The sequence below is a fragment of the Lepidochelys olivacea genome (genome assembly GCF_965140295.1).
Source record: "Lepidochelys olivacea isolate rLepOli2 genome assembly, chromosome: 2".
Classification (NCBI taxonomy): Eukaryota; Metazoa; Chordata; order Testudines; family Cheloniidae; genus Lepidochelys; species Lepidochelys olivacea.
The window spans coordinates 63,626,013-63,644,610 of NC_140412.1; the positions used below are offsets into that span (position 1 = coordinate 63,626,013).

Consider the following 18,598-nt stretch of genomic DNA (forward strand, 5'->3'; position numbering starts at 1 on the left):
CCATTTATTGTCTATCCTTATGTAAATGCCAACAGACTAAGCGTTGTTTTTCTGAGAAAGCAAGCTACCACGAAAACCCTGTGTCTGAGCACACAAGCCTCATCCTTGAGCGTTCATTGTTCCTGATGAGCATTGCTGTCACGAGTGGTTGACATCTAAGGGAAGGAATGCAGCTTGTTATATATTTTGGATAAGCTCACTGCGGATTTTGAAAATAAGGAATAAGGCTAAGGCCCAGACCCTCCAAGGTATTTAGGCACCCAACTCATTTAAATTCATGGGAGTTAGGCACCTAAATATGTTTGAGGATCTGGGCCCAAGATCTCAGACTGGGCTGTGTGTTCAATAGGGAGCCAGAAGAGTGAGCAGTATTCAGGGGTGATGTGCTCTGTGTAACCTGAGTTGCTGAGGAGGTGAACTGCTACTTTCTGCATCAGGTACAGATATAGAGAATTAAATAAACTTGTTGTTATCCAAGGGACAGTGTTAATGCTGTTATTCATAGGAAACAAGTTTATTTTGTTTTCAGAGAGGAGAACTAGGAACAGAAGTCTTAACAATTTATAAAATTTGTTGGACGCTACATCAGGCATTAGAAAGGCAGATTTAAACTAATTTGGAGTAAAATAGGGGATAAGTGGTTCAGTGAGTAAGTGCATCACCTCTAGCCACTAGGTTCAATCAAACCCACCTTTAGGTTACACATTAATATGAGCTAGGTGGTCTAATCCTGGTCCACTGTTGTACACAGATGAAACCACTGCACAGTTTTCATTACTTTAACTTTGAGTTTTTGTTGTTTGGAAGTGAGACGAATCTGCACACAAAGTCTTTCAAATGGAAATTACCTCATTCCAGAATGTGAGAGATTTCTGAGGTTGGCTATGAAGCTAATTAATTGTCACCATTAATTAGGGCTTTTTCTACTACATTCAGTTTTTGTACCAATTCAACTATATTGGTTTAGTAGGATATGGTGAAATGGGTGCAGTTTCTAGTGTGAATGAAGTTATACCACTATAAAAGCTCGTATCTTGGGATAGCTTATTTCAGTTTGTTACTAGTGGCTGGATACTTCTCACAAATAGCAAAGATGGTTGCATTTACAAATCTAGCTTTAGAATGTCATTTTCTTAGTACTTGCTGAATGTGCTGATTTTAGACTAATTTAAAACTATCATTATGTAAATGATTAATGTAAACAGACATTTACATTAGTCATGGTAAGAAGGCACAAATAAGTGAAGACTTAAGCATGTGCTTAACTTTAAGCATGCAAATAATCCTATTCCTTTTTGAGCAAAGCATTTAAACACATGCTTAAAGGTGAGCACACATTTCAGTGGGACTACTCCACTGCTTAAAGTTAAGCATATGCTTAAGTGATTTGCTGAGTCAGGGCCTGTTTGGTGTGATTTTTTGTTTTTGTTTTTATGAAACCAAGTTAAATGTTAAAGTATTATTTCAATAATAAATAATTATTAAAGGTCATGTTTTCATAAGTTATTTTGAAATTCAGAACTCGGGTTACATTTTTACATGTCAATGAGGACATCAGGTACTCCTTTGAACTGGCAACTCAAGATCACTCAAAATGACTAGACTTATGACCCCAACTCACATTTAGAATATACAAGTGAGGTGTTTTTTGTTTTGTTTTTCTTTAAAGCTGTAACACAATTAAGCTGTAAAGCTAACTCTCAAATGTGCTGATCAGATCAAATAGAAAGAAAGATGGGACCTTAACAGCCTCTTAATACTTACTGCACAGGTATGTCTGTCCCACACCTGGTCGCTGAGGAACATGCCTCTGGAGGTGACATCATCTACCTGAATGAATAGAGTCAGTTTAGTGGCTGAGTAAAAGGATCAGGTAAACTTAGGGAACCACTAATACAAAATGACAATGATCTCCACATAGGTTGAACTAAATTTTAATTTTTTAAAACCTTCAGTGGGCTTGTCCAGAGTTCATAAAAGATCGTATGAGATACCAGGTAAGATATACAGTGTATGATATACAAATTGTATATAATTATGTTTAGTGTTTATTATATAGCAATTCACATTAGCATCATTTACAGGGTAGAGTCATTGTAGTGAGCTGTGGCTCACGAAGGCTTATGCTCAAATAAATTGGTTAGTCTCTAAGGTGCCACAAGTACTCCTTTTCTTTTTGTTTGAATTTAAAACACTGATTTTTTTAGATGTTGGCCCAGACAAAATTCCTTAAGCAATATGTGTTCTAAAATGGAAGAAACATTATTTGAACCATATTTATAAGATTTTTAGTAAGATAGAAATTAATTTACTTACAAGTATTTCCGGTTAGTGTAGTTATTTTATCATGTAGACCAGTGGTGTCCAAACTTTTTTACGCCCAAGATCACTTTTTGAATCTAAGGGCAACCCAGAATCTTCCCTATCCCTTCCCTGAGGCCCACCCCTTCCCGAAAGCACCGCCCCGCTCACCCCATTCCCCCCCACCTCTTGCTCGCTCACCCCCACCCTCACTCACTTTCAACAGACTGGGGTAGGGCATCGGGGTTCGGGAGGGGGTGCAGGCTCTGGGCTGGGGCTAAGGAGTTTGCAGTGTGGGAGGGGGTTCTAGGTTGAGCCTGGGGCAGGGGTTGGGGTTTGGGGGGGGTGTGGGGTGCAACCTCTAGGAGGGAGTTTGGGTGCAGGAGGGGGGTCCGGGCTGGGGCACAGTGTTGGGGTGCAGGAGCGAGTACAGGGTGCTGGGTCTGGGAGGGAGCTCAGACAGAGCTGGGGGTTGGAGTGCAGGAGGGGATTTGTGGTGTAGGAGGGGGTTTGAGGTGCTGGCTCCAGGAGGGGGCTCAGGGATGAGGTGTGGCCTCCCGCCGGGCAGCACTTGCCTCTGGCGGCTCCTGGACAGCGGAGTCCTCCCTGCCTACCCCAACCCCACACTGCTCCTGGAAGGGGCCAATGCACCCCTGCGGCCCCAGGGTGGAGGTGGGGGGCACATGGCTCCACACACGCAAATCTCTTGGCCAATGGGAGCTGCAGGGGCGGAGCTTACAGGCAGGAGCAGTGCACAGAGGGAGACCTCTGCCCCCGGGGCCATTCTGGACACTTCTGGGAGCAGCATGGGGCCAGGGTAGGCAGGAAGTCTGCCTTAGCGGCAGCCACACTGCACCACCGGAGATCGCGATAGACTGGGAGATCCTCTAGGATTGACCAGACGATTGCGATTGACCGGTTAGTGACCCCGATGTAGACTTTTTTGTATTTTGAGATGGTTGTGATAATTTTGTGTGAAAAATACAGTATCACTTTCTTCTAAGCATGTGGAATTATTTTTCAGAAGGTTATTTTAAATAATGCTAACCATCAATTTATTTAAATGAGAACTACCAATTTGTACTTATATTAATGGCTTGTATTGGTTCTCAGCATTTCCCAGGGTTGGGCCCAAAGTAACTTTTGTTCAAGGATATTAGAATTTTACAAACATAAATTAACTTTGACAAAGCTCTCACAGTAGTTTTAGTTCAAAGACCTGGGAAATACTCTGTGTGGGTTTGTTCCATGAAAGTCCACATGCTTCCATGAAATCTTATCGGGTTCCAAGTGTGTAAAGGTCCAGTTGCAAAAGTAAAACAAAATGTTTTCAATGCAAACTGTGTTTACAGTTATTTAAGAAAAACTTATTTAAAAATAGAGAGAGAGCATGTGGTTTTTAAAACTTGACCTCCCTTTTCTGAATCAAAAAAGTATGTGTGGGCATAACTGATGTGATTTGGATATTTGATGTATTCTGTGAAGTTGGTATTTTGCAATGTTGCAACTATGATCTTTTGCATGGTACAAGTGACAACATCTATATCCTAGACCAGATGAGATGCAATTTCAATAGGTATCTTTAACAGTAAGAAATGTATTATATGTTATGTATTTATTTTATTTTAGAAAATGTATAATTAGCACTCATTGCTGAGCCAGTATTTTATTAGTCATTCTCCACTTAAAGAAAAACAACCTCTTCACCAGTCAGTCAGGAACTTCTGCTTCTTCTGGGAGCTGTATCAGACACCATTCTAGGTAAATAAAAGGGGCTTTTAGATCCTTGAGGAACCCTGGGTGTCAGTTGGTTGGGGCCCAACCCTTACTCATATAGGTAATCCCATTTGCTTCAATAGTAACGAATACTCAGCTCTAAAGAAGGGCTGAGGGAGAGGGTAGTTGGTGAAGAGATGCCGATTTGTAATTTCTCAAATGATTGGTCTGTGAGGATGGATAATACACATTTTGAACGTAGCAGCATTGTAATCTATTTTAAAGAATCACCCAGGGTATGTAACACCGCTTAAGGATATTGTGTGAAGACTTATGTCTCAGATTTAAGATTATTTACATGTTTGGTTTTTTGTGTTTACTTCATATACATATTTTACAAAATATCATAGCCTGGCATCCCTACATTAGCTTAGAGCTGCTCTTTAAAACGTCCTTGACTTTGAATAAGTATATAGCCAGAACAGGCATATTCTTGGCTTCAGTTTAATGTGCCTTAGTCCATTCTCAGACAAGGATGTTAGAAAGGAGGATTCCAGTGATTTCCAGTGGGTAGATTTGTACAACAGGAAATTTCTTTGTGTACAGGGTCTCAGAAAGCAAGCAATGTGTTGCCATTACTTTAACAAGAGGCTCCCACAACACATTTTCCACTTAGGCTCTGATAAACTCTGTGAACCAGGGTAGCATATGCTCATAAAGTGGAGCAACAAGGGATTGTGGAATCTGCTCTTCTAATTTCCCATTTAAACTGAACATTTTTTTCATAACCAGAGACAGATATGATTCTGAATATTGGATCTGAGCTATGAAGAACAGAAATAGCCTCAAGCCTGTCCCCTGTTTTGCTCATGAACTTTACAGAATATGTGTTTTTTGAGCTTGAGGAGAATGGCTGGAACTGTGCCACTTTTTTTATCTTATGGAAGAAGAAGAGCAGGGCTGGGAACATCTAATAGATTGGCTCCACCAGTAGGTCCATTCCCTTTCTTTTCTAAAGTCTTAGATCCAAAGCCTAGGTCTGAGGACTTTTTAGAACACTTTGTCACAATCTAGGGCAACTGCACTTGTATTCCCTCTCTTTGCTACCTCTAGGGCACCCACTCCTGGCTCCTCAGCCGTCACCTTTCTTGGATAGAGACCTGCATCTCTCTCCCAGCTGGCCTGGGTTTTTCTAGGTGGCACAGTTTCCTACCTATGCTGTGATATCCTCAGCAAACCAGACTGCCTAAACAGGCTGGCATCTGCACGTTGCTTTCTCTCCACAGGCCATAAACAATGTAATTGCCTGCAGTTACTAGTTACCATGCAACTCTTTATAAGCGATCACATTTATTCTATGGTGAAAGCATTACAGAGAAAACATTAAAAATAGTAAAATAATCTACACACGCATGCTAAAGAGCTTACCAAAGGTCACCTCAACTCCAGCCTCAGGCTCTGATAGGTGTCAGTCCTTCAAAACCCACAGTTGGGTTTTCCCTATGGTTACAACTTCATAACTGTCTCAGATTCAGAACCAGAACCACAATGAACAGTTCAGTCTTTCCTTCATATAGCTTGGGCCTTTGATCTTTGCCTTATGTAACAGGTGATCAGCAGACAATGGCTCACGCCTCAGAGTGTAGCTTCAAAAAGCTAGGTTTTTGCATAATTGCTGGTGGGAAATTTGCGTTTACCTCCCCTTAGGTATTCCCCAGAAAAAATACTGAACACTTTTTGTTCCAGTAGTCTGTTCTTGTTTAGCACGTTGTTCAGTACAGTCTTTTTTGAACCCCCAAATCTCACATCTATCACATCTTCCTCTTGAGAGGTTACATACAGACCCAGCCCACAATAATACATAAACCATTCATTTAATACAATGGATCCCAAGTATACTTAAACTTAATTTGGTAAGGTTTCCCAAGGATATTGCAGAAAATTGCCATATCTGTCACACAATTTGGTTCAAAAAAGAATCAGAGTTATTTCCTTTGCTGCACTGGCACAGGAACTGAGAGCAGGAAGAGGGTCTCTCTGTATATTACCTACAAAAAAGCTATATGAGGGAAAGTTATTTAGCTTACAAAGTCAAGTACATGAAAGTTAGGAAATGCCTGAATGTGTTTTGTTCATTCAGCCTTAATAGTGCTCCCTGGTACATACGGATTATGACACAATTTTTAATTATATGATCACCTTACTATTTTTTTGCACCAGGATCCCTCCTTCACGGGCAGGATGGCTAGTGTTCAGGGAATGAGGCCGCGGTTCAGTATTCCGTTTTATCTTCTTCGTTCAGTATGTGCCCTGTGCCTTATTTACCGCACCATTTCCAAACCCGTGCTGAATACAGAGTTATTCATTTCCTCATGGTCGTGGTTTTGGTGCTCCTCAGTATAATATCTGAGAGTCTAGACAACATTAATTAATTAATTTTCAGAATTCCCCTGCGAAATAAGAGCATCATTATCCCCATTTTAAAAGTGAGGAAACTGAGATAAAAACAGTGACATGCCTGAAGCTACACAGTAAACCAGTGGCAGAGCCAAGATTAGAAAATAGGACCTCCTGAGTCCCAATCCTGTGCTCTTTCTTCCAGACTAAACTGCTTTACTACCAGAGTTGCCAGATATCCAAGTATCCCTTGCTTCAGTGGCAATTGAGTGCTCAGCTTTTTCCTAAAGAGTTGTGCCCCAGCTGTCTCAAACTGGGCATCCGGAAAATGAGGAACACACAATTAGAGGCTACCTGTCAACATTTTAGTTTAAGTGACTTGCCCAGCATCACATAGGAAATCTGTGGTAAAGGCAAGGATAGACCAGTTTTTCTGTTTGACATTCACCTTAACTAGCCTTTCTCTTGTGGTTTCATGGCTCATTCTCTACAAACTTTCCAACTTCTAGAGCAATTTAGGCTGGAGTCCTACAGACTACAGCCCATGCACTACACAATCTTGCTTAATGCCCTGAGAACTGACCCTCCTAACCACTGAATGAGGCAGGTGCCCTGTGGAAAAAAATAGTATGTAATCATGAAACTAATGGCTGTATCAGAATATGTACATGAGGGAGGTGAATTAAGGTTACATGGACCATCTTAATTTTGGCCTTTCCTAACTTTTGAGTGCTTAATAAACATAAATAACTTCCTTTTAACTTGGATTTTTATTTAGGTAATTTCCCAGTTAAAACAAACAAAAAACACAAATCCTATTATGTACAATTGCAACTGTCTCCCCCACAGACATCATCATCATCAGTATTTGAACCCTGGACCTTCATCATGACAGTACAGACATCTGTTATCTGAGTTACGGGACTAACAACATAGTTGGCAGCAGAAGGAGGCTTTTGTCCTCTATATAGCAGCTACTAGAGGCATATGCATAACATGTAGAACAGTGCTTTACCTATTATAAAAAAAATATTGATGATGGCTGTGGCCACAATCCTTTATATAACCTCAGACTGAGGTTTGCATTTAGCTTCAGAGGTCCCAGGTTCAATCCCGCCTGCAGACGACCAGGGTCTGTCAGTGTAACAAGTGGCACTTGTAACACCGATAGACCCCGATTGCTGGCAGGCGCGATTGAACCTGGGGGCTTCTGGAGCATAGCTCATGCAGTAGAGGCTCATGCACTAAAAGCCACATAGCTCTTAGCTAAGGCTGTAGAGCAGACTCATTAATCTCTCTCTAAGTGGTCTTGGTGTCACTAGATGGGTCAGAACACCACACCCAGGAGGTGTGTGGGTTACAGTAACACGTAATTTAGACCCCAGCATTTTATATATATATAGTTGGGATTATATTTTCCAATGTGCATTACTTTGCATTTATCAACATTGAATTTCATCTGCCATTAGTTGCCCAGTCACCCAGTTTTGTGAGATTCCTTTGTAACTCCTTGCAGTCTGTTTTGGATTAACTATCTTAAGTAGTTTTGTATCATCTGCAAATTTTGCCACCTCACTGTTTACCCCTTTTTCCAGATCATTTACGAATATGTTGAACAGTACTGGTCCCAGTATAGATACCACTATTGACCTCTCTCCATTCTGAAAAATGACCATTTATTCCTACCCTTTGTTTCCCATCTTTTAACCAGTTAATGATCCATATTGCACCTACATATGTTACTCTTGAGTTAGACGCTAAATTCTGTATACCATCTGGATGTCAGGAAGCACTCAAGGAAGTTTTTTATGTTCTATTTAAAATTTCAGTGTGGATTGGCAACTTGATGCAAGTCCCAAGATATTGCTTCAGGTTTGCTGCATGGTTGAGCTTACCTCACGTGCTCAGGATAGACTGAGGCCTTGTCTACACTGCCACTTTACAGTGCTACAACTTTCTCACTCGGATGTGAAAGAACACCCCCCTGAGCACTGCAAGTTTCAACACTCTAAAGTGGCAGAGTAGATAGCGCTGGTAGCTACTACCCTCATGGAAGTGGGTTTTTTTATAGCACTGGGAGAGCTCTCTCCCAGCACTGGTGCTGGGACTACATAGACACGTTTACATTGCTAGTGAAGACATGCCCTAAGAAACCATTTTCAGTGTTTCTCAACTAGTAATCTCTTTCTCAGCTCTCTTTTAAAAAAAAAAAAAAAAAAAACCTCATCCATTCCAATTCTTTGTGGTTGTAAATCAGGTAGGCTTAATTCATTTGGGCCAGACTTTTAAACCAGCAGGCATTTAAAGAACATAATCATAGTCATACTGCATCAGACCAGTGGTCCATCTAGCCCAGTTTCCATTTTCTGATAGTGGCCAGTGCCAGATGTTTCAGAAGGAATTAACAGAACAGGGCAGTTATCAAATGATCCATGTGGTTGTGTCCCTAACCATCTTGGCTAATAGCCATTGATGGACCTATCCTCCAAGAACTTATCTAATTCTTTTTTGAATCCAGTTATATTTTTGGCCTTTTCAACATCCCCTGGTCATGAGTTCCTGGCATTGTGTGAAGTATTTCCTTATGTTTGTTTTTTAAACCTGCTACCTATTAATTTCATTGGGTGACCACTGGGTTTTGTGAAGGAGTAAATAACGCTTCCTTATTTACTTTCTCCACATCAGTCATGACTTTATAGACCTCTCTGATATCTCTCCCCCTCTTATTTGTCTCTTTTCTAAAATGAACAGTCCCAGTAGTCTTAATCTCACCTCATATGGAAGTTGTTCCATACACCTAATCATTTTTGTTGCCCTGCTCTGTACTTTTTCCAATTTTAATACATCTTTTTGAGATGTGGCAGTATTGAAGGTGTGGGCATATCATAGACTGATATAATGGAATTATGATATTTACTCTCTTATTATCTATCCCTTTCCTAATGGTTCCTCACATTGTTACCTTTTTTTGACTGCTTCTGCATATTCATCAGATGTTCTCTGAAAACATCTGAACTATCAACCATGACTCCAAGGTCTCTTTCCTGAGTAGTAACAGCTAATTTAGACCCCATCATTTTTATGTATAGTTGGGATTATGTTTTCCAAGGTACATTACTTTGCACTTATGAACCTTGAATTTCATCTGCCATTTTGTTGCCCAATCACCCAGTTTAGTGAGATCCCTTTGTAACTCTTCGCAGTCAGCTTTGGACTTAACTATTTTGAGTCTGTGTATTGGCTGCAAACTTTGCCACCTCACTGTTTACCTCTTTTTCCAGATCATTTATGAATATGTTGGACAGAACAGGTCCCAGTACAGATCCTTGTACCTATTCTTTGATTCCTATCTTTTAACCTGTTGCTGATCCATGAGAGCTTAGTTACCTTAAGAGCCTGTGGTGAGGGCCCTTGTCAAAGGCTTTGTGAAAGTCCAAGTACACTATATTGGCTGGATCACCCTTGTCCGTATGTTTGTTTCCCCCGGTAGTGAGGCGACCACTCACTGGTGTGGTGCCTCCTGCTGGTTGTCCTGCGAATTAGTTCTTCCAGCCCGGAGCACCCTCTGCAGGCTGGTGTCTTGCTTGCCGCTGGACCCCGGTGTCCCTCTACCTCAGCGTTCTGCCCCTGGCATTAACCCACAATCTGGGTCTCCCCACCCAGGGGAACCCCCAACCCTATAACCCCACCTTGCCTCAGTGACTACTGCCAGTCACCATCTAGCCCCCCGCTCACTGGGGCAGACTGCAGTCGCTAAACCACTCATCATCAGCAAGTGGGGTTGGACCAGCTGCCTCTGCCTATTCCGAGGCTACCCCTCTGTAGCCCCAGTACCGTTCCTGGCCTTTAGCAAGGGCTGCAGCCTGGGGTTTTACCAGCCTGGAGCTCCCCAGCTCCCTTTTTTCTTCCCCAGCACTGCTCCACTTAAGGTATCTTGCTCTCAGGCAGCTAGCCCTTCCTACTCCAGCGCTAGAGTGGGACTCCTTTCCTTCTGGCCCACAGCCCTCTTATAAGGGCCATCTGGGCCTTGATTGAGCTGGCCACACAATCAGCTTCCCCCAGCTTTTCTTAATCCCTTTCCCTGCTGCAGCCCTCTTGAGGGCTGCTTTTAACCCTTCAGAGCTGGAGCGGGTTAACCACCCCGCTACACCCCTCCACCCCCCCCTCCAAAGAATTCCAGTACATTGGTGAGGCATGATTTCCTTTTACAAAAGCCCTGTTGACTCTTCTCTCAACATATTGTGTTCATCTACATGTCTGATCATTCTGTTCTGTACTATAGTTTCAACCAGTTTGCCTAGTACTGAAGTTAGGCTTATCAACCTGTAATTGCCAGGATCGCTTCCAGAGCCGCCTTTAAAAATTGGTGTTACATTAACTATTCTCCAGTCGTCTGGTACAGAGCCTGATTTAAGTGATAGGTTACATAGCTCAGTTAATAGTTCTGCAGTTTCATATTTGAGTTCCTTCAGAACTCTTGGGTGAACAATATCTGGTCCTGGTGACTTATTACTGTTTAATTTATGCATTTGTTCCAACATCTTCTCTATTGACACCTCAATCTGGGACAGTTCCTCAGATTTGTCAACTAAAAACAATGTCTGTGGTGTGGGAATTTCTCTCACATCTTCTTCAGTGAAGGCCAGTACAAAGAATTAATTTAGCTTCTCCACAATGGCCACGTCTTGCTGCAGTGCTTCTTTAGCACCTTGATGGTCCAGTGGGCTCACTGATTGTTTGGCAGGCTGATGTTCTTGAACATTTTTAATGTTAGTTTTTGTGTCTGTTGCTTGTTGCTCTGCAATTTCTTTTTTGGCCTTCCTAATTATACATTTTACATTTGACTTGTCAGAATTTATGCTCTTTTCAGTTTTCCTCAGTAGAATTTGACTTCCAATTTTTAAAGGATGTCTTTTTGTCTCTTAACCAGCTCTCTTACTCTATTGTTTAGCCATGGTTTTGGTCCTCTTACTGTTTTTTTTTTATTTGAAGTATACATTTAGCTTGCACCTCTATTATGGTGTTTTTTAAACATTTCCATACAGCTTGAAGGCATTTCACTCTTGTGACTGTTTCTTTTAATTTCCATTTAACTAGCTCCTAATTTTTTGGTTAGCTCCTCTTTTTGAAGTTAAATGCTACTGTGGTGGGTTTCTTTGGTATTTTCCCCACAAGGATGTTACATTTAATTACATTATGGTTGCTATTACTGGGGGGTTCAACTATATTTACCTCTTGGATCAAATCCTGTGTGCCACTTAGTACTAAATCAAGAGTTGCCTCTCCCCTTGTGGATTTCAGAACTAACTGCTCCAAGAAGCACTCATTAATGGTGTCTAGAACTTTTACCCAGTCAATATGGGGATAATTGAAATCCTCCCTTATTATTGAGTTTTCTGTTTTTGTAGCCTCTCTATTCTCCCTGAGCATTTCGCAGTCAGCATCACCATTCTGCTTAGGTGGTCGATAATATATTCCTACCGCTATACTCTTATTATTCAGGCATGGAATTTCTATCCATAGAGATTCCATGGTACAGTTCGATTCATTTATGATTTTTATTATATTTGACTCTGTGCTTTCTTTGACATATCATGAAAGGCCTACTCTGTCATTCCTATATATTTTGTACCCTGGTATTACCGTGTCCCATTGATTATCATCACCAAGCTTCTGTGATGCCTATTATATCAATATCCTCATTTAATACCAGGTACTTAAGTTTACCCATCTTAGTATTTAGACTTCTAGCATTTGTATACAAGCACTTCTAAAATTTGTCAATATTTAGTTGTCTGCCTTCATGTGATGCAATTGAATGGGACTCTTTTTCATTTGACTGTTTCTCTTCAGTTCCTACTGTACTTTATTGACTTCTATCCTCTCCTCTAGAATAGAGAATCCCCTTTAATAAATCCTCCCCTAAAGGATGTCTCTGTCCAAACCCTGTGCTCCTCCTTACCTATTGGCTTTCCCCCAGCCCTTAGTTTAAAAATTGAACTTTTTAATTTTATACGCCAGCAATCTGGTTCCATTTTGGTTTAGATGGAGCCCATCCTTTTTGTATAGGCTCTTCCCAGTTCTTAATAAACCTAAATCCTGTCTCCAAACACCATCATTTGATCCACACATTGAGACCCTGCAGTTCTGGCTGTCTAACTGGTTATGTTTCCCCATCACCGGCACCGAGGAGTTGGAGGTATCCCCATCTCCAAGTGCTGGGAATAGGACTGCATCCACATCCCTCTGTCACTGCATCCCTCCACGTCCCGTCCCGTCCCACGCCCCCCGTCCCCCTCACTGCATCCCAACAAAAGTTTCCTATCCCATCCTGCCCCACGCACATTACCCATCCCAGCCCTGTACCCCTTACAGCACTATCCCACCCATCCTCTCCACCTCCCAGAGTTGCCACCCCCATGTCCCTCATCCCCCACACTCCTGCACCCCATTCACCTCCATACACTGCTGCACTCCCATTATGTCCTTGTACACCCTGGTGCCTCCCACATCCTCATGCGTCTGTATTATTTCTTAAAAAGTGAATGTTGTTGACTAGTAATTGCAGAAGAGTCCATGTGTCCTACATTTCTCCCCACCTTTGTCTAGATACATTATAAACTCTTTGTTGCAGAGTCTCTCTGTTTATGTGTATGTCCAGCACCTACCACCCTGGAACCCTGATCTTAGTTGGGGTCTCCAGGCACTAAACAACAATTGTAATAATAAATAATGTTGAAGTATATGTGTTTTTGCATGCTAGATGTTTACACATGAGTACACGTGTGTATGAATACAGGTGTGGGAGTCAGTTTCTACAGATTTATTTATATAGGTATCTGGACAGATGTGCATTTCTGTGATTGTGCTCTATGGATTTCTATTTGGGCTTCGGGAGTGGGCCTTTAATGGACCCATTGTAGCTGTGATAATGTGTGGTCCAAACAGAGGGAGGGGAGATTGAGTGAGCGGGGGGTCGGAGCCTCGAGAAGGGGCGGGGGTGTTTGGTTTTCTGGAATTAGAAAGTTGACAACCCTATTCTGAAGGCATGCCAGGATCACAATAGAGAATATGAAATAATATTATCTGAGGAATTATGTTAGAAAACAAATAGCAAAACTGTCACATACTGCAATAAGGCCACCTAGCAGTTGAGTTCCAAAAAGAAAGCAGTGAGGGATATACAGTACTTTGTGGCGTGATGTGAATGTTAGTGAAATGAAAAGGAAAGCCACATGCCAGGAAATACTGCAACCCCTATTGCATTTTGTATAAGCAATTTTCCAGTCTGTTGTCTTCTGTCAAATGCGATGTTCTGAAACATTTAAATATAATAAATATTACTGTTGAGTTATATTTGGAGTTGTGTGAAATTTCCATAATGAAACTCCCAGTCAGACAAAACTTGCTTGTTTTCAGGTTTGTATACAATCTCATACTTAGTCCTGGTTTGCCAAACAGGTCATTTTGGTTCATGAACTTGTCAGTGAAACTGAGCTGAGTTCCAAACAAAGCTGATGATGACTTCAGGTGGAAAAAACACCCAACTCCTATGATTTTGCAGGTATGCCATCCAAAATCAGGCAAAATTGAGTGGTTTGGGTGAGTTTCAATTTGAATTTGTGGATTTCTTGGAACCTGAAAATTAAACTGAAAATTATGTGAATATATGCAGGTGGAAACAGGAATAAAGGTCCCACAAACTCCCGTGCATGGAAGTCACTAAGTTTTGCACAGATCTGCCTATACAGTATATTATAGGTGGATTACTTATTAAATGAGGAATGTTATCAATAAAATGAATCATAACAGCCAGTGCAGACTGGTGACACTGAGAGTAAGCAGGTGAAATAAATGTGTAAATGTGCATCAGAGTCAACTTATAGCAGCAGGTAGAGAATGCACTGTAGCATTCACACAGAATAATCAGTGCCAACCCTGACTACCGCGAGGAGCCTCCAGTGAAACAGCTACATTCAGTCTTCATCCATCCAATGACCTCTGAAGTCAGCGAACAGACTCCCAGTGGATTGGGTCCTATATGAGTACAGTGAATAAACCATTTAGTGGATTTATGCATCCCCCAGTTTCCCTCAGGGTGTATCAGTGGTATCCTGAGTGCTAGATTTTTGCATCTGGATCTCCTAGTTAGTTGATAGGTATGTAACATCTCATAGAACCAGGCAGCTGTCTATTGGCTACACATCCTGAGAAGGGTCATGAGTGGAATAACTTACACTCAAATATTGTGTTTCTGATACTTCCAGTTGACTTTGTGGGATATGAATAACTGGTGCATAGGAACCTCTGACGTGTGGTCAAACTAGGCCCCATTTTGAGGATCCTTGGGCACAGATGAGTTACACATGCACATCTATCCCCACCGTTTGTAGGCTGGCTGGGTGCCAGCAGGGAAACTGTTTACCATGTAGGTTGCAGGGATTCCCACCAGTGCACATTATTCTACTTTTCCATGATATTATAGTACAGGTGTAGGGTGGGATCAAACCATAAGTAAATTGCAGATGTGTTGGTAACAGTGATTACTGCTTTATGACTTTATTTCCATGTTTTATTTTTAGAATGCTTTTAAAATACTGTCATTTCTTGTAAAGATATATTAAGTTTTGGATTTTAAAAAAAGGAAACCAAAAAAGAAAATATATTAGTGAAAAAATGCACAGATTTGGTAATAACAGTAGTTGTCTAGTTGTGAAGGTTATGTTATAAAAATAAGAGCATACACAGTTTATAAGCCATTGTATTATTTTTCCCAGTAGGAACCTTCTTTTGTTCTGGTAAAAGTTAACCTTGTTTGATAATATATTGGGAAGGGGAGCAGAAACCTCTGTTCTCCAGAGGGTTGAATTCTGTTGTGAGAGATGATAGACAAAGCTGGCATCCTCTTTTACAAGATATGTAAAGCCTGTCTCCAGACATTGTGACATTGCTACAGACAGAGTTTGTCATCCATAAATTTACAGCTTATTCCCGTCTATTCATAAATTGACTAAAATTTTTTTGAAAGAAAAAAATATATATAGGTGTATAAAATACCCACTTACAGGTTGTGTTCTATTTAGCCCTTGATTGAAACGTATTGCTCCTCGGTATCTTTTAGTAATGAAAATTATAATATGGAACAGAGAGTAGAATGAAATTATCATGGCTAGAAGGCATTTACTCAGTGGTGGCAGCCACATAAACCTGGGCCCCGAGAATGATGATGATACATTAGGTTCTGCATGCCCGATATTATTGCTGTACATTATGTATGTTTCATTTATACTATTTCGCACACACCAGCAACGCTGACAGATAGGGAATTACTCTCTGCGCCAATGAACACTTATCAGCACTGCCGCTGTTTATTGCTGGAATGAAGTGCGCTCGTCAGTCAAGGTCACTTGTTTGTGTGTCCTTTTTAATAGTTCTTTCACAGTTGTTGAACTTTGCCTCCAGTTCTTATGGCAGGGTTTCTGGAGGTTATTTTACTACATAATGTGTTGCTTGTGTTATCAAAGTCACTTGTATTTATCACTTTAATTGATAAACAATCACGTTGCAGGAAGCAGAACTGAAGATGTGAAAAAGCATATTTTGCTAGTCAGCTGATCCCAGCAGGTATTCAGTAATGAATGACCTCAAGAAGAAGCATTCAATGGTAACCTTTTTAGATTGTGATATGCCGCAGTATAACCTAGTGAAATTTCTCGTTATAAAGATAAACCTTAATTTAATGGTGGTGGATACCAACACAATTTTCAAACTGTCATAGGGTTAACATTTGTGCTCTAGAGCAGAGTATTTGCCATTTCTGAATGGGGCTTTTTTTGGTTTCCATCCTTAATATGTTTATATGATAGACAAACCCACTTTATTTGACTTCAAATCAATAATGTTTGCTTTCTGGCTGCTAACTGTAAGAAACCCTCACAAAAACCTCATTATTCTGGGAAAGGGTATCATTTTTGTGCTACTTCAGCGATCCTTTTCTAAAATGAACATTTTGTTCTTTTGAATAAAAGTAGTATCAAAGCCGTTGTGGCAAACCTCTAATTTAATCAGTTACAAAGGAAAAGAAAATTCTCAAGCTTTTTTTTTCCAATGGAGCTTTACTAGAAAAAACAGAATAACCTTTAGGATATAATAATTTATCCAGTCAAGATAACTGCAGCTATTTCCTTAAGCCTGTAATCAGCCTGAGTTTGTGTGTTGTGAGATTTATACTGCAGTTGCTTATTACCAAAGAAACAGTTAAAAAGGATTTATGTAGTGCATGTTATGTGTGTGTCTAGAATTTTTGTATATTTGTTTAACTTCTCTGCTCTGGTATCTCTTTAGTCCTTTTTAGCAGAGGGCATTATTTTGAAGTGGAGACCGAACATGCACCTACAATTAAATGCAAATTTTATTCAGGCATTAAAGCAGAATCACATTCATTCATTAAACCAAACAATGCTTTTATTTAGAAAAATATATCAGCACATGGTAGCACCACATGCTGCTTATAAATAACTATGGTGATCTGGTTGTGCAAAAGTATATAATTTCATTATTAAAGGATTTAAACTACTGACAAGGTGCATGGTGTCCATGAATGTTTCAGCTAATTTGATTACATCCATAGAAAAAGAATTTCACTTACATTGGAGGCAGTGGGTCTCATATCTTATGGTGCAGTTCTAATGCATTGTGATCCTGAACTCACTCTTGAAGGTGCTGACTTTGCTGGATGGGTTTAATATTTCTGATGAATGGATGCAGATTTGAGCAAATCGGTTAATTTCTGAATCTAGCTTACTGAGCTTCCCCATTTTCAAACCACTTCCTTTTCTTAGTTCTTAGTTACCAGTGTTACAAAGAAAGGGTTTTGATCTCATGTAGACAGCATAGCATTAATTACCCTGACACTAATTAAACTGCATCAAACAAATACCACCGTGTTCCTCAGGGGGACAACAGAAGGCAGTTTAAAATAATTACTGGAGCTTCATGCATGTGTGAAGTTTTCATTACTCTTAGGACCAAGCAAAAGAGATTTGATATCATTAAAATACCCCCCTCCCCCCGTTAGTGTTTGCAAAAAATTACTAAAATTTCCTTAGAGCGTATTGATGTCTGAATAGTAGTGATTTCAATTCTTGCAAATAGTAACTTTTCTTTAAAAATTGTAAGTCTGTGAAACAGGAACAGGTGTTCCAGTCCACATTCTGGTATGATTATGTATTAGCTTATGTTTGTCAGACCATTTCATTAACCACCCACTGCTATCACATATACATATACTTTGTTCTTTCTGAACCATGAAATGAAATGCATATATCTTCACTAATGCTTGCTATCAATGTAAATGAGAAAAGGAGGCTTATTACCAATCACTGCTGCTGTGAAGCACACACCTCTGTACAGTTACAGGTAATAAACATATTTTTGTAAGTAGGAAGCAAGATATATTGAGTTCTGCCTACAATAAGAAACAAAGATCCTTTCTACCATACTTCAGTGTTAATGGATTGTAATTCCCATGCATATTTACACATTCAACAGGACATCCTAAAGCATGTTTCTAATCTCTGAACCAGAAGGTGTTTAGTCCTTTTCATGCTCATTTATATCTTGCAAATGTTTTGACACTAACGCAACTTTTCTGGCCAACAGTTAATGGACCAGTTTCTCAGATGAAAATTAGAGCATATTTGCGCCATTGAGCAAGTGCTGATTTCTGGACCAGTGGCCACTATTGCCAGGGTCTACAGCCTGCAGCATCAGCTTTATGGTCTCTTTTAAGTAGTGGGTGTCAGAGTGGACTAGTGCAAAGAAGCCAAACATTGGCAAAAAAAAAGATGGCTTCAGGGAAAATAAACAGGAAAACCTGGATCTACCAGAATTTATAAAATATATCAATACCATGTTTTGTTATTGTATATTTTGTTATGAGTGAAACATTGTTTTTACACCCCAAGATATTTTAAGTTTCCTAAAACTGTGTAAGCTACATAATTTATTTTACGAGGTTACTTATCATGTTTATTTCTGTGATATCTTCATAGTCTCAACAAACTGGCTTAGAGTTTAGCACCAATTTCAATCACCTACAATGAAAGGTATTCACGATAGAAAGCAGGGGGGTCATTTCTAGATGTATACAGGTCATATTTTTCTATGTAGGTGAATTTTAGTA

At 40.3% G+C, this 18,598-nt stretch overlaps 2 protein-coding genes across 4 annotated transcripts in view; one reads left to right on the forward strand and one right to left on the reverse strand.

Annotated features, from left to right (window-relative positions):
• The window catches only part of CYP7B1 (cytochrome P450 family 7 subfamily B member 1), a 187,531-nt gene that overhangs the window by 100,756 nt on the left and 68,177 nt on the right, over positions 1 to 18,598 (forward strand). The gene's annotated exons all lie outside the window — the stretch shown is intronic.
• Positions 1 to 18,598, reverse strand: part of LOC311515455 (uncharacterized protein) — a 172,310-nt gene that overhangs the window by 71,580 nt on the left and 82,132 nt on the right. The window contains exons 3-4 of one of the 3 annotated variants that reach the window (XM_084618527.1): positions 1,765 to 1,830; positions 71 to 155 (exon numbers count right to left, since the gene is read on the reverse strand). The exons of the other annotated variants lie outside the window; for them this stretch is intronic. Coding sequence (XP_084474653.1) covers positions 114 to 155; positions 1,765 to 1,830 — 108 coding nt within the window. The 3' untranslated portion in view covers positions 71 to 113. Of the gene's footprint in view, positions 1 to 70; positions 156 to 1,764; positions 1,831 to 18,598 lie in introns of those variants that run through there. 3 annotated transcript variants of the gene reach the window in all.